Source organism: Rhinopithecus bieti, unplaced genomic scaffold (genome assembly GCF_001698545.2).
Source record: "Rhinopithecus bieti isolate Rb0 unplaced genomic scaffold, ASM169854v2 scaffold_33065, whole genome shotgun sequence".
In the NCBI taxonomy this organism is placed as follows: Eukaryota; Metazoa; Chordata; class Mammalia; order Primates; family Cercopithecidae; genus Rhinopithecus; species Rhinopithecus bieti.
The window spans coordinates 977,452-992,650 of NW_016814114.1; the positions used below are offsets into that span (position 1 = coordinate 977,452).

General features: G+C 53.0%; 1 protein-coding gene and 1 long non-coding RNA gene across 13 annotated transcripts in view; one reads left to right on the plus strand and one right to left on the minus strand.

Annotated features, from left to right (window-relative positions):
• The window catches only part of POU2F2 (POU class 2 homeobox 2), a 74,601-nt gene that overhangs the window by 36,702 nt on the left and 22,700 nt on the right, over window positions 1-15,199 (minus strand). For 5 of the 12 annotated variants that reach the window (XM_017849832.1, XM_017849830.1, XM_017849825.1 and 2 more), the window contains exon 1: window positions 5,886-5,980. The exons of 2 other annotated variants lie outside the window; for them this stretch is intronic. In XM_017849832.1, coding sequence (XP_017705321.1) covers window positions 5,886-5,913 — 28 coding nt within the window. In that variant the 5' untranslated portion in view covers window positions 5,914-5,980. Of the gene's footprint in view, window positions 1-5,885; window positions 5,981-15,199 lie in introns of those variants that run through there. 5 more of the 12 variants (XM_017849831.1, XM_017849833.1, XM_017849826.1 and 2 more) reach the window with 1 other exon arrangement.
• On the plus strand, window positions 6,131-8,424 carry LOC108513882 (uncharacterized). The gene is made up of 3 exons (XR_001881045.1): window positions 6,131-6,261; window positions 6,405-6,527; window positions 7,763-8,424. It is a non-coding gene; the product is annotated as an uncharacterized LOC108513882 (long non-coding RNA).

The following is a 15,199-nucleotide window of genomic DNA, read 5'->3' on the forward strand; positions in this document are numbered from 1 at the left end:
GAAGAAGAAGAAGAAGAAGAAGAGGAGGAGGAGGAGGAGGAGGAGGAAGAAGAAGAAGAAGAAGTAGTAGTAGTAGTAGTGGAGGAGGAGGAGGAGGAAGAAGAAGGGGAGGAGGAGGAGGAAAGGAAGAAGGAGAAGGAGAAGGAGAAGGAGAAGAAATTAGGTCACAGATGGGAACAGAGGGAAGACCATATGAAGACCCAGGAGAAGACCAGCTGACCACAAGCCAAGAAGAGAGGCCTCGGAAGAGGCCAATCCTGCTGACATCCTCTCCTCTTCTCTAACTTACAGCCTCCGTAATTGTGAGAATGAATTTCTCTTATTTCAGTCACCTAGTCTGTGGTACTTTGCTGTGGAAGCCCTAGCAAACTAAGACGGCCTCTCACAGCCCCTGCCCTCCTGCTGTCCCATCCCTCAGCCCGCAGCTGTGACTGTCTGTGTCCAGGTTCCTTCCCCACAAGACCAAGGCAACAGGCCTGGTCTGACTCATCACTGGGTCCCCAGCATCACAAGCCCAGAACAGGTTGTAACTGTTTGCTGAATGTCCCTCTCTGCAGCAGTCTCTGTCTCCTACTACTTCCCACCCCTGTCCTACTGTCTCCCTGCTATTTATTTTATTGTATTTATTTATTTTTAAGACAAGAGTCTTGCTCTGTCAGCCAGGCTGGAATGCAGTGGCACAATGAAGGCTCACTGCAGCCTCGACCTACTGGGGTCAAGCTATCCTCCTGTCCCAGCCTCCTGAGTAGCTGGGACCACAGGTGTGCACCACCACATCCAGTTAATTAAAAAAAAAAAATTTTTTTTGTAGAGATGGGTCTCTTTATGCTGTCCAGGCTGGTCTCAGACTCCTGGGCTCAAATGATCTTCCTGCCACGTCCTCCCAAAGTGCTGGGATTACAGGTGTGAGGCACCAAGCCTGCACTCTGCCATATAAAACATTTCCTGAGGCCTTGGCATGGGCTGTTCCCTCTGCCTGGAACACTGTTCCCCAATCTGTCTACCTGGTGACCCCCAACTCATCCTTCAGAACCCAGCATAAGCTCTGTTTTCTTTTCTTTTTTTTTTTTTTTTTTTTTGAGATGGAGTCTCACTGTGTTGCCCAGGCTAAAGTGCAGTGGTGCAATCTCAGCTCACCGCAAGCTCTGGAGGTCTCCCGGGTTCAAGCAGTTCCCTGCCTCAGCCTCCCAAGTAGCTGGGATTACAGATGTGTGCCACCACGACCAGTTAATTTTGTATATTTATTAGAGAAGGGGTTTCACTGTGTTAGCCAGGATGTTCTCAATCTCCTGACCTCATGATCCACCCGCCTCAGTCTCCCAAAGTGCTGGGATTACAGGCGTGAGCCACTGCGCCCGGCCATAAGCTCTGTTTTCTATGAAACAACCACCTTGATGCCTCCAGCTCCCAGCCAGGTCTCTCTCCAGCTCCCCTACCCTAGCACGTCCCCTTGTCACTGTCTTAGACGCTGACTGTAGCTAGCCGGGCCCCAGTATGTCTCCCCTATCAGACCAGGAATTTTCAAGGGCAGGTCTGATCTCAGCTTCCTAAACACTGCCCAGCAGAAGACATGTGGATCAGTGGCCCCAAGGTCCTGACCTCCCTCCCTGTCTGTCTCCTCTGGGCTTCACTACCCCTGTACTGTTCTCCATCACATCCTGATCATCCCGGGCAGAGACCTCCACCCCAACTGTGGGCTCCACAGGAGCCCAGGCTGGAGTCATTGCTGCACAGGCCTAGGAGTATGTCTTTGAAATGAATGAATGCATTTAGGAATCCCCTAACTGACCAGGGCCCAATCCTGTCTAAAACAAACCCCTATTGCTACTGTCACCCAACATCCCTAAGAAATCTTAATTTAAATCTTTAAGGTAAGATTTCCTCTGCAGGGACAGTGGCTGGAAAGACAAGAATGGTTTGAGGGAAAATTTTCACCATTCTGTTACCCTTATTCTCCCCAAATTCTCCCAACCACTCCTACATATCCCTGCATACCCCTGCCCCACACTTGGCTGGGCCACAACGAAATGGCCAACTGCTACCCTTTGTCCTTTCTCTTTCCACCTCCCCTGTCAGAGCTCAATCTGAGAGAAGGGTCAGATTATTTCCACCAGAAATGAACAGGGAGCTCCATTTCCACCGTGGACTAAAAGCCAAATGATGCCTTAACAGAGACTCCAGGGCACTGGCAACCACGGACTTAGAGGGTCCATCAAATGGCTCAGCCTCAGCCTCAGCCCAGGCACAGATGCCCATCGCCTGTCACTCAGCTCTACAGAAATATTGATGCCTGTTCCCACCCTAGACTCTCTGATTTCAGTGGTGCAGGGTGTGACTTGGGCATCCAGATATTTAAAAGTCCCTCCAGGTGATTCTTTTTTTAGACAGAGTCTCACTGTCGCCTAGGCTGGAGTACAATGGTATGATCTTGGCTCACTGCAACTTCTGCCTCCTGGGTTCAAGCGATTCTCTTGCCTCAGCCTCCTGAGTAGCTGCAATTACAGGCATGCACCACCATGCCTGGCTAATTTTGTATTTTAGTAGAGACAGAGTTTCGCCATGTTGGGCAGGCTGGTCTCGAACTCCTGACCTCAAGTGATCCGCCCACCTCGGCCTCCCAAACTGCTGGGATTACAGGTGTAAGCCACCACACCCAGCCCCTCCAGGTGAGTCTAATGTGCTCCATCCCCTGGCACCTTCAGAAGCCCCTCTCAAAGCCTCATTCACACATAAAAAATTGGTTGGTTATGTATGGCCATTTCCACCCCTCATCATAGGTAATGTGTAATATTTTACGGGAACTGGAAGAGAAAAGCAATGCATAGCCCTACTAGGTCCCTTGGAGCCATGTTGCCCCTTGAATCCCACCTTCCTCAGGTCAGAGGGCCCCCCTCCACAACCAGGGCTGCCCAGCCCTGAGCTCACACTCGCTTGCCCGACTGCCCCAGGCCTAGGACTCTGGGTCCTCTCTGCCCTCCCACTCCTCCCTCCCCGGACTTTCACTTCTCCTCTGCATTTCCCCCCGCCAGTTTTAGCAGACTTAGACCAGCTTCTCGTTAGCACTTACCGAAAATGGGGCTAAATATAGAGGACCCAAGGACTGCCCCTCACCCCTCCTGGCCCCACTTGTCCTGTCCCCTGGGTCCCCTGCCTCCGCAGCCTGCTTCAATTAAGGGTACGGCCTGGGAGCCCCTGTGGGCAGGTTGGTGCTGCCGGGAACCTCTGTGGGCCCAGCTGGCCGAGTCCCCGTCCTCCCCAGAAGCAGCACCTCACCCCTCCCCACCCCACAGCTGTCCCTGGGTGGCCTCAAGGGAGTGAACGTTTCTGAGCTGTCAGGAGGGAGGGATGGAGATATGGGCAGCAGACACAACAAGAGAGGTGGCCCCACAGCTGCGCTGACAGCAGGCAAGAGCTGCCAACAGTACACACCCCATGGCCACAGCCAGGCAAGGCCCTGGCCAACACACTACAAGAAACAGATGTGTACAGATTCCAGACAGGAATATGAACAGGTTTGCAGATACGACACATGCCCATACATGATGCCACGGGCATATATGCAAAACACACACCCAGATGTGTGTACACACATGCACTTACACACACTGTCACACTGAGTGACACACAGCCAGCCAGACACACACAAGAAGTACACAAAACTCACACACCTGGAGTCGAACACAGATAGACACACAGACACCCCCCTACATACTATACCCAGTAACTCACAGACTCAGACATGTGTACGCACACATGTACTTACACACATGTACTTACACATGTTCTCACACCAAGTCACACCAGTCCAGCCAGAGGTACACACCCAGACATGCACATGTTCACACAGAGTCACACACGCGCACACACACAAGTGCACACACATGCACCCAGAGTCACCTCATCCTGGAAGATGGCCAGGGCTGACCTCTGAACCCAGTTCACAGGTGTGGAGTCTGAGAACAGGCAGGGTGAGTGATCTGCCCACAGTCACACAGTGTATTATTTCATGTCCAGGCAGGGAAAATCCACCCCAGTCTTCCCAGGCAGGGCTGTTCTGTGAGAAATCCCAAGTAAAGAGTTTAGCCTACTGCTCAGCACCTCTGAGGTCCCCATTTAACCCCAGAGAGGAATGAGTCAGTGGGAGCAGACACCCAGGATCTCTGTGTCTACACGGTATGGACACACATACATATACACAGTTGCATACACAGTCACCTCAACAAATAAACACATGTCACCCTGCAAATAGTCTTCTTTTCATCCCACCCCTCTCCTCACCGCCTTTGCTTGCTCATACCCACTCATCCTTCATATCCCTGCTCAGACACCCTCTTCCTCCAGGAAGCTCTCCTTGATACTCCACCAACTAAATCACATGTTTTCAGGGCTCCTACAATCCCCTAATACCTCCCTGTCCTGGCCCGATCCCTCTACCTATGTTCCCCTATCCTGGCCCTGACCCCTCTGTGTGGGCCTCCCCATACAAGCCCCAACCACTCTACCTACATCCCCCCATCCCAGCCCTGACCCCTCTGCCTGAGCCTCCCCCACCCCAGTATTGACCCCTCTACCTGGGCCTCCCCCACCCCAGCACCGACCCCTCTGCCTGGGCCTCCCTCAACCCAGCCCCAACCCCTGTGTCTTTGTCTCCCCATCCCACCCCTGACCCCTTGGCCTCTGCCCCCCACCCCAGCCCTGACCCTTCTGCCTGGGCCTCCCCCATCCCAGCCCTGACCCCTCTGCCTGGACCTCCCCCATCCCAGCCCTGACCTGTCTGTGCTGTCATTGGTGACAGGTCTGTCTTCTCCAATAAACTCGGAGCTCCAGGAGAACAGACCTGAGCTACCCTTTCCACTGTATTTCCAACACCCAAGACAGAACTGCTCAATAGATACGTGTTGGTGGAGGACACGGGGGTGCCTGCACACCATGGCACATATAGGACAGCACATACCACCAAACCAAGACTCACGCCCATGGTCATGCCTACACAGCCACAAATGAAACAGGCATGTAGGGCTGAGTGCTTGCCATGTTTCAGGCACTGTGCTAAGCATGCTACATGTATTATCTCATTTAAGACTCCAATCAACACTGCTGAGTGACAGCCATCACCACCTTGTACTGTGCCTGGCGCGCAATGTTCACTCAGTCAACTGACATTTGGTGGAGAAGGCATTTAATAAGCACACAAACAAACACATAATGAAATTCCCAACAGTGATAAGTGCTGTGAAGAAAAGATAAAGCAGGGTGAGGGGACTGAGAGTGACAGGATCAGTGCCAATTTAGATGGGGAGGTCAGGGAAGGCTGCCCTGAGGAGGTGAGGTCTGAGGTGAATGAGGTGAAGAAGTGAGCCAGGCGAACATCACCCCACAATGCCACACACAACAGCCCCCCACACTCACAAGCACAGAGCAGTCCCACTCAGAGCACTCAGAACTACTGCACACACACACGCACACGCATACCCGTACCAGATGTGCATACACACACTCAAAAGGGAATGACATCCCCCAAGTCCAGCAACTTGGCATTCCAATCCCTTTGCAGCCCTTATCCAAGGATCGCCCATGTCACCCACCCCACTGGTTCTCCACATGAGGGCCCGCTACCAACACCCAGCTCCCTCCCTCCTGTCCCAGACCCTTCTGAACAGGGCAACAGAGAAGAGAAGAGGTTGGAAGTTCCAGTGCCTGATGTGGAACAGGAGGGCAAGGAGGAGCTGTGGGGGTTGGAGGAGACCCGGCATGGGAGAGAGGGAGTTGCTAGAGTACAGAGGACAATGGAGACAGCTGAGGAGGAGGGGCAGGGAGGGCCCACAGAGCAAACCTAAATGTGCTGCCTGTCCTCTGAGCAGTGGCGCAGGCACCAGCCCCCTTACCTGGAGCCCCCATGCTGGAGTGAACCATGCTGCCCGCCCCGCCAGGGCTGGGGGAACAACTGTGTCATCTCCCCACCCTCTCTGGGGGCCGAACCCTCCCTGCCGGAAGTCACTCAGGGAGGAAACCACAGGGCCGGTCCGCCCCCTTCAGAAGGGAAAATACCCTGGCCCACAGACCCGCCCCGGCAGCTTGGCCCATCCCAAATCATGTGTGTGTGTTGGGGGGTGGGGGCTAGTGGGCCAGAGGATAGGCAGGCTAGAAGAGCCGACTCCTACAGCTGCGATCCGGGAGGTGCCTGAAACTGTTGCCCCCTGACTTCTATCGCCCCCATGGAGGCAAACAAATCTGGGACAGGGAATGGGTCTGGGAGAGAAGGTGGGTCCACAATAGTAACAACATTAAAACACTAGCCAGCAGCTCATTGGAGACAGGGCTTTGCTGATGCCTGACCCTGTGCCTCACTTTTGACAGGTGCTATCTCCAATGAGGTGGTCACTGTTATTTGCTCCATTTTACAGATGAAAAGACTGAGGATCAGAGAGGTGAGCAGTAGCTTTCCCAAGGGCTCAGAGCCAAGAAGCGTTGAAGCTTAAAGCACGCCGCGGCAGGGAAGATCAAGCAAGCCCTGCGCCTATCTGCAGGTGAGCTGTTGGGTGTCACCACTGGGAGGAAGTGGTGCCCGTGGGCAGTGGTAGTGGGAACGGTGGGTAGGGGACTTGGCCTGGAGCTACAATAAATCGCCGGCCAAATGCGGGCGCCCGAGGCGGCTCCGGTGGAGGGGAGCACCAGGTCCCCTGGCTACCAGCTGGCTCTTCGCGCTGCGGCGCTCCCAGTTCAGCGCTTCCCTCCGAGCCCGCCAGAGGGCGGCAGCGCCCAGCCAATGGCCCGGAGGGCGGGGCCGGCTGCGGAGGAGGGAGCCCTTCCCTCCACTCCCCTCCCCAACATCCCCCCAACACCCCCGCGCGCACACCTGCAAGGGTCACACAAAGGCGCAGGACTCCCGGCGCACCGCAGCTCAGACAAAGGCGCGCCCGAGTCCGCTGCCCTAGTCCTTCTCTTGGTCCCGAGGTCTGAGGCTGTGGGGCTGCCTGGTGTCTCCAGACACCCCACCTGCCCGCCTGGGCTCCGCAAGACATGCTGCGCCCCGTGGCTGGGGAGGCCCCTAAACCACAGGTGCACGCACAGACGCCTAGACTCACCCCCACACACACGAATATTTCTACAGACCACAGCACTTCACACACACACGTGTGCACACAAAGACGTGCATGAACACATCTATATGCACAGGCCCCAACACCAGCCCTCCCTGCTGACGATGGTCACTCCCATATACTGATACCCGCTCTACTCCCTCACATGGACCCATGGGCACAAGGACACTTCTACACATATATGCCCAGGCATGCTTCCTGGCCACTCACACCCACTCACACACAGGCACACTCGGAAAGGGCATACTACAGGCAAAACTACAGGAGTGCCCTCCCCTGACTGCACACGTGCCCTGTGCACCCAGACACGCCCAGGCAGGCAGGTGGGCACAACAGGAAGGACTGGCAGTTCTCATATATGCACACGAGAGGGGACTGTTTCCAGGCATCTACACTCCACAACATCCCGTATTGTAAAGGCCATTTCACAGAGGATATCCACAGACGACACAGCAACTGGCCACAGGATTTCTATACATGAGGGTCTTCCCGACAGCAGCCTAATGGCGGTGGGTACTGGAGCCTTGTCTCAAAGCGACATTTACGCAGTAAGCTTTGTTTTCAGTTAGGATTTGTTTTGGGGGGCTTGGAAATGGGGCTATAGGACATTGTGGGGGGTGGGCAAAACCTCACCAGCCACCCCTATGCTCCACCCTGGACAGATTCAACATCATCCATGTCAGGAACACGGTTTTGGACGTGACCCCATTCCAGCCCCCTAGAGCCGGCAGAGAAGGACCACCCACTTCCAGCACGGCCAGGTCTGCAGTTCAGTCCTGGAGCCAGGGAAGGCTGCATACACTCCCTGAAAGATGAAACAACCCCATACCTCTCGCCTCCTATGCTGGCTCCATTCTCAGTGCCTCAGACCAGAGCTGGGCCTGGTGAGGGCATCCTGAAGGAGGATGGGCCTGCCTGAGAGAGGATAGAGGGACGGAGTTTGGAACACACTGAGTGGGTACAACCTGGCAGCCGGAACGGTGAGGCTCAGGCAGGGGAGATGATGGCCTCGTTGCCACAGAAGAGGCCTCGAGCCATGCTGAGTGAGGCAGGTAGGGCATGGGAGCTGGGAAGCAGTGGGGGCCCCTTGAGGTGCAGGGAGCTAGGAGGGAGGCAGCACAGGGGAGGCCAGGCTGGGCTCAGGGCTGAGCGGTAATTAAAGGAGACGTAGGGGGCTCCCCAGGGCCAGCGGGGCTGGTAACTGACACGCGGGCCCCATTGCTCCGCTCATATTTCTCGCTGGATCGATACGTTTGACTCCCGACAAGACAATAATCGCTTGTACGCGGCCGGCGAGTCGATCAAATACATTATTAGAGCGAGGTCCCCCGGGGGCCCAGCGGGGAGTGGTGGGGGGGAGCAGCCAGCCCACCGGGGACAGCAGAGCGAGATTCTTCACCCCTTCAGGGACCCCCAGCCGTGGCCTCTTCCTCTTGGCCACCCCTGGGGATCCTCTCTGTGACTCAGTTCCCCAGCCTCTCTCTAAATGCCTGCTGCTTTGGCGATCTCTCTACTCAGCCCCCAGCATCATCCTTGCTCTGTGAGGGGACCCAAGGGTTCTTTCCCCATAGGCACTGCCCTCATCTGTAGGGCTATAGCATGTAGGAGCTCAGAGAGGCCCCTCAGACCCCTAGCTTGTCAGGAGACAGAGAGACCAAGCCTCAGGCCACACTCCGAGTCCATGGCTGGGCCAGGAGATTAACTTGGGCCCAAGACTCAATGACACCCACCTCCCTCTGCCCAGTCTCCTTGCTGCATCTAAGCACACGGGTCTTCAGCAGCACCCAGGCCAGGGGCAACCTCTGGGGGTTAGGGAAAGCTAACTTAGAGACCCAAACAAGCAGGAAAACAGGATGACAGGGGTGGCAGACAAACACATACACAAAGAGATGTGTGTCTGCTCCTGCTGCAGGGCCATGTGGTCCCCCAGTGGGCCTCAGATACCCTCAAACCATGCCCAGCTTCAGCTCTGGCCCACCCTAGACACTGCTTGCCACTCTTGCCCACTTTCCTGGCTTCTGGACTCAAGCCTATTTCCCCTTTTTTAAAAAATTAAATTAAGCTTTAGCTTTATTTTTAAAGTCCAGGCTCTTTTTTTTTCTTTTTTTTTTTGAGACAGAGTCTCACTCTGTTGCCCAGGCTAGAGTGCAATGGCACGATCCCAGATCACTGCAACCTCCACCTCCTGGGTTCAAGCAAGTCTCATGCCTCCTCAGCTTCCCGAGTAGCCGCGATTACATATGCGCACCACTAGGCCAAGCTAATTTTTGTATTTTTAGGAGAGATGGGGTTTTACCATGTTGGCCAAACTGGTCTCAAACTCCTGAGATCATGTGATCCATCCACCTCGGCCTCCCAAAGTGGTGGGATTACAGACATGAGCCACCACACCCAGCCTTAAGCCTATTTTCTGTTTACACACCTGCTTTGCCCTCGACCCGAAGAGCCCCTTTGCTTCTCCAGCAGCCCTAAGTCAAAGTCAAGTTCTGTTTAGGAATATCCAGCATTCCGAGACTTAAAATGTATCTTCCTCTTTGTCTTCATAATGAGCAGCAGCCACCACAGCATTGCTGTCTATGCTTTCCTTTTTTTTTTTTTTTTTTTTTTAGACTGTCTGGCTCTGTCACCCAGGCTGGGGCTGGAGTGCAATGGCACAATCTCGGCTCACTGCAACCTCTGCCTCCCAGGCTCATGCCATCCTCCCACCTCAGCCTCCCAGATAGCTGGGACCACAGGCGTGCACCACCACAGCCAGCTAGTTTTGTACTTTTAGTAGAGACATGGTTTTGCCATGTTGCCCAGGCTGGTCTCGGAACTCCTGGGCTCAAAGCCATCCACCCGCCTCAGCCTCCCAAAGTGCCAAGATTATAGTCATGAGCCACTGTGTTCGGCCTACTCTGTGCTATTTGAATCAATACATTACTTCTAAGTCTTTATGACAGTCTGAGGAGGTAAGGTCTGCTATCATCCTCATTTTACTAACAAATTGAGCCTCAGAAAGGTGAAGTCTCCTGCCCCAAATCACACAGTGTGAGTGGTGGAGTCAGGATTTAAGCCCAGGTCTGTTTCCCTGACAGCTTGATCTCTTTGTACTGAGCCATGGAGCTCCTTCTTGGAAGCGTGAAATGCTCCCCATCCTTCAGGAAACAACCGCAACAGTCAGCCACTCCTTGTCCAGTCAGCAATGCTGGAATACCTCTGCAGCTCACAGCCCGATGCCCACAGCCTTCAAGTCAGTTTCTTGATATATGGCAATGCACTAGACTCCTGATCCCATCAGCTCCTGGCTGAAGGTGGGCCAACCCTTTCCCATTTCCTTCAGTTCAAACATTTCCTCATATCCCTCAGTGCCAAGCCCCGTGCCAGGAGCTGAGGACCCAGAGGTGAGCTAGATCTAAAATCTGACCTCAAGGAGCTAACAGTCTGAGAGGAAGACTGGAGTGGATAAAAATACCTTGGTAATTTATCACTCAATAAGTATCCAATAAATGCTATTCTGTGCTAAGCCATTGCTAAGCTCAGAGAATATAGTGGTTAAAAGCACTCCATAGAGCTTATAGACTTTGGGGGATAAACAATTTTTTAAAGTTATCAACTAGCCAGGCGTGGTGGCATATCCCTGTAGTCTCAGCTCCTCTGGAGGGTAAAGCAGGAGGATCACTTGAGCCCAGGAGTTCAAGGCTGCAATGAGCTATGATGGCGCCACTGCACTCTACCCTGGGTAACAGAGCAAGACCCAATCTCTAAAATAAATAAATAAATAAATCAAATAAAAAATAAAAAGCCATCAAATAAATATGTAATTCTAAGTTAGGAAAAGTGATTTCAAGAATAGGTAGAGAAGGGGCTGGGCATGGTGGCTCACACCTGTAATCCTGGCGCTTTGAGAGGCTGAGGTGGAAGAGTTGCTTGACACCAAGGGTTTCCGACCAGTCTGGACAACATATCGAGACCCCATCCCTACAAAAAAAAAATTATTTTAACTTAGCTGGGTGTGGTGGTATGCGTCTGTAGTCCCAGCTACTCGAGAGGCTGAGGTGGGAAGATTGTTTGAGGTCAAGGCTGCAGTGAGCTACGATCATGCCACTGCACTCCAGCCTGGGTGACAGAGAGAGACCCTGACTCTTAAAAAAAAAGTAGAAGGAGGATACCTGATGTAAACAAAGGGTGGCATGTTGCAGAAAACTGTCCCAAGGAAGTGACATTTACATAGCAATTGGACACAGCATTCTTGAGGCAAAGAATGTGAAAGAAGACACTCCAGGCAATGGGAACAGAGGAGGCGATGGCCCCATGGCAGCAAACAGCGTGGCAATTCCAAGACCAGAAAGGAGGCCTATAGAGCTGGAGCAGAGTGAACAAAAAAGAGAAGATAGGAGATGAGGTATGAGGCGGTGAGATGGCCAGGGCCAGACCACACAGGGCCTTGAATGTGCGACTTCAAGAACAGTGGGACACCTCAGAAGGTTTCAAGCAGGGGAGTGGCGTCGTTCTGTGAACACTTTTGTGACAATCCTGGCTGCTTTGGAGGCCGCAGTGAAGAGCCAAAGGATGGGGTGTGGGGGTCAGTGTGAGGAAGCTGATGAGTTCCACATCACCATCCGGTGATGGTGACAAGAAGCAAGAATTGGTGATTGGCTGAATGTGGGGCGTGGGAGTCACGGAGAAGTCAAGAATGAGGTCCAGGTACGTTAAAGTACCTTTCCTGCCACAGAAGATTGGGGCAGGTGGAAGAGCTTAAGCTCAGGTAAGAAAGATCAGGGTAGGACCTGAGGTCCTGAAGGATGAAAGGAAGGGCAGGAGGTGGGAAGCAGCATTCAAGGGGGTTGCCAAGGTTGAATACCCCAAGGTGGGGACAAACTTTGTCAGTGGCCAATTGAGCCATCAGTCCATCTCACCCGTTCTTGTTTCTTTCAGGCTATAGAAAGTTAGAGCTGGGGCCGGGCACGGTGGCTCATGCCTTTAATCCCAGCATTTTGGGAGGCTGAGGTGGGTGGATCACTTGAGGTCAGGAGTTTGAGATCAGCCTGGTCAACATGGCGAAACCCTATCTCTACTAAAACTACAAAATTTGGCTTTCCTAAGTTTGTCCTCAAGTTGCTTTGAGGTTGGATTTGAAGTTGCAGGTGGAAGGCTTCTGTGTGGAAGCATTCTGTGTAAGGAAGTTCTACTGGGGACAAATGTGGGGACAGGCTGGTAGCATGGAATCTGGAAGCAGGATGACCAGTGGGGAGGCTGGGAAAGCGGTCCAAGGCGGGAGGGGAGAATGGAGTCATGAGGATTAGGATGAGGATTAGGATGACATTCAAGCTGGAGTCTACAGGAACAGGATATGGGAAGTGGGTGCTGGGCTGGGGTGGCTGGGTGGATGCAAGGCCATCACTGAAAGACAGTGAGAAGGGAGGCAGAATGGGGAACTCACTTGGGTCAGTTCCTGGGGGAAAGTCAGGAAGCAGCATCTTCCAAGAAGCAAGGTCTGTGGACCAGGAAGCCAGCAGATACTTAACAAATTCACATGGACACAAACATTCCTCATCATATCTCCCCACCACAGCCAATTTTCCACATTCACCAGAATTCCCAGTTCTCCTCATGTAAGAAAAGAAGCACTGTGATGTGGCTCAAGGAAGATAAAAGAAGACTAACCGGCTGGGCGTGGTGGCTCACACCTGTAATCCCAGCACTTTGCGAGGTCAATGAGGGCAGATCATCTGAGGTCAGGTGTTCAAGACCAGCCTGGCCAACATATAGTGAAACCCCATCTCTACTAAAAAATACAAAAATTAGCTGGGCATGGTGGCACATCCCTGTAGTCCCAGCTACTTGGGAAACTGAGGCAGGCGACTCACTTGAACCCAGAAGGCAGAGGTTACAGTGGGCCAAGATCACGCCACTCTACTCCAGCCTGGGTGACAGAGCGAGACTCTGTCTCTCAAAAACAAACAAACAAACAAAAGAAGACCAACCAGTCTCTGTTCTGAAATTCGCCCTCTAGTAACCTAGGGCCAGCCCCCTGAACTCCCTGGACTTGTTTCCCCAGATATATGTCTGAGATGGGCTGGAGAAGCACTCTAAGACTACTTCCAGCTAAAAAAATTCGTTTAGTTTATTTATTTATTTATTTATTGGCTAACTGCAACCTCTACCTCCTGGGTTCAAGTGATTCTCTTGCCTCAGCCTTTCAAGTAGCTGGCACTACAACCACGCGCCACCATGCCCAGCTAATTTTTATATTTTTAGTAGAGATAGGGTTTCACCATGTTGGCCAAGCTGATCTCAAACTCCTGACCTCAAGTAATCCACCCAACTCAGCCTCTCAAAGTGCTGGGATTACAGGCATGAGCCATGGTGCCCGGCCCCAGATCTAACATTCTATATAGCTTGAAAGAAACAAGAACAGGTGAGATGGACTGATGGCTCAACCAACCACTGCCAATAGGGAGGTAAAGCATGGCCAGCCTACTCTAAGGATGCCCTGGCTGGGCATACTCAGCAACCCATTTACTTCTCACTGTCATCTTATGAGGGAGAGACCATTATCATCCCCACTTTAAAGATGAAGAAGCTGAGGCCCACAGTCACACAATGAGGCTGGGGTGAACCCAGAGGCTTGCTGACCCCAAAGCTTGTGCTTCAGCTGCTGTGTTGAGCTCGCTGCTCCTCAATCTGGCTTGTGCGAGTCTCACTTAGACTGCAGATCCCCCAGGAACAGGGTCCCTTGGCATCCACTGCCATGTGCTCACCTGGGTCTCCGAATGACCTGTGGGAGCAGGCGCCTGGCCCTGGGTCTTCCTCAATGAGGCTCCACCCTTGGCCCAGGAGCCCCCAGCCCCACAGGCTTTCCACAACCCATGTGCACACTTTCTGTTCTCTAGCTCCCACTCGCCCAGCACCAATTCTGCAGGCTCAGAGGCCGCCGCTGTCACCCCAGCGCAGGGAGCTGTCCAAAGGCTGAAAAGCAAGAGCCCGTGGCCTTGGTCCAGAGCCCTCCAGCCATGCTGCCCCCAGGACAAACCCAGTCCCCTTACTGTGGCCTCCAGGGCCCTACAGGACTTCCCCTCTGGCCACGGCAGTACCAGACCCCAGACACACTGGAGGAAGCTAATTTTGTCCCCAACATGGGGCCTTCAACCTTGCCAGCCCCTGTGAATGCTGTTCCCCACCTCCTCCCCTTCCTCTCATCCTTCAAGACTCTGCTCAAACGCCACTCCTCAGAGAAACCCTCCCTAGTCATGTTCCGCTCCATTCCCAATTTTATTTCCTTCAGAGCACTCTGAAATTCAATTGCCACCTATTTGCTTTACTGTCTCTTTCACCCTCTAAAATGTAAGCTCTCTGAAGACAGGTGTCCTTTTCTGTCTTGTTCACTGTGGTATTCTTGGTGCTTTAACAGTGCCTGGCATATAGTTGATGCTTGAACCTTACTTGTTGAATGAATAAATCCTTCCAGGCACCCATGGTCCACAGAATAAAATCCAAGGCTGGCTCTCCAAACCCAAATGGATATGGTGCCTCTCAACCTCCTCAGCTATCTCACCCTCAGAGCTCGCCTTTCTCCTCTGTTCAATAACTTGGGCTCCCCTATGTGTCCCATCCCTCATGCCTGCTTTGTCTAACACAAATTCTGTACACACCAGCCTCTGCTCAGATCTCCTCTCTCTGGAAGCCTTCCCTGACCTCAGTCTTGCCACAGCTCCAGGCAGTACCCTTGGGCTTTAGCACTAATGGTACTGCACTGAATCACCCCCAGTGAGGCTGTCCCTACAGACTGTGAGCTCCTTGAGAACAGGGCTCAGTTTGACATGTTCTTGTAGACTCAGAGCCCAGCACTGGGCCTGCATTTAGCCAAGGCTCCACGAATGTTTGTTGGGTAAGGACAACTGCCCTGCAGATGGTTAACCATCTATACAGGTGCACATAATGAATAGTTTGGGCGTCAATCAGACGAGGGTTTGGAATCTGGAGGGTTCACTTGCTGTGTGACTCTGGGCAGGTGACTTCCCTCTCTAAGCCTCAGGCTCCTCATCTGTGAAATGGAGGCAGTAACATTGGCTGACAGGAACTTAATTAATCTTTTTTTTTTTTTTTTTTTTTTTTTT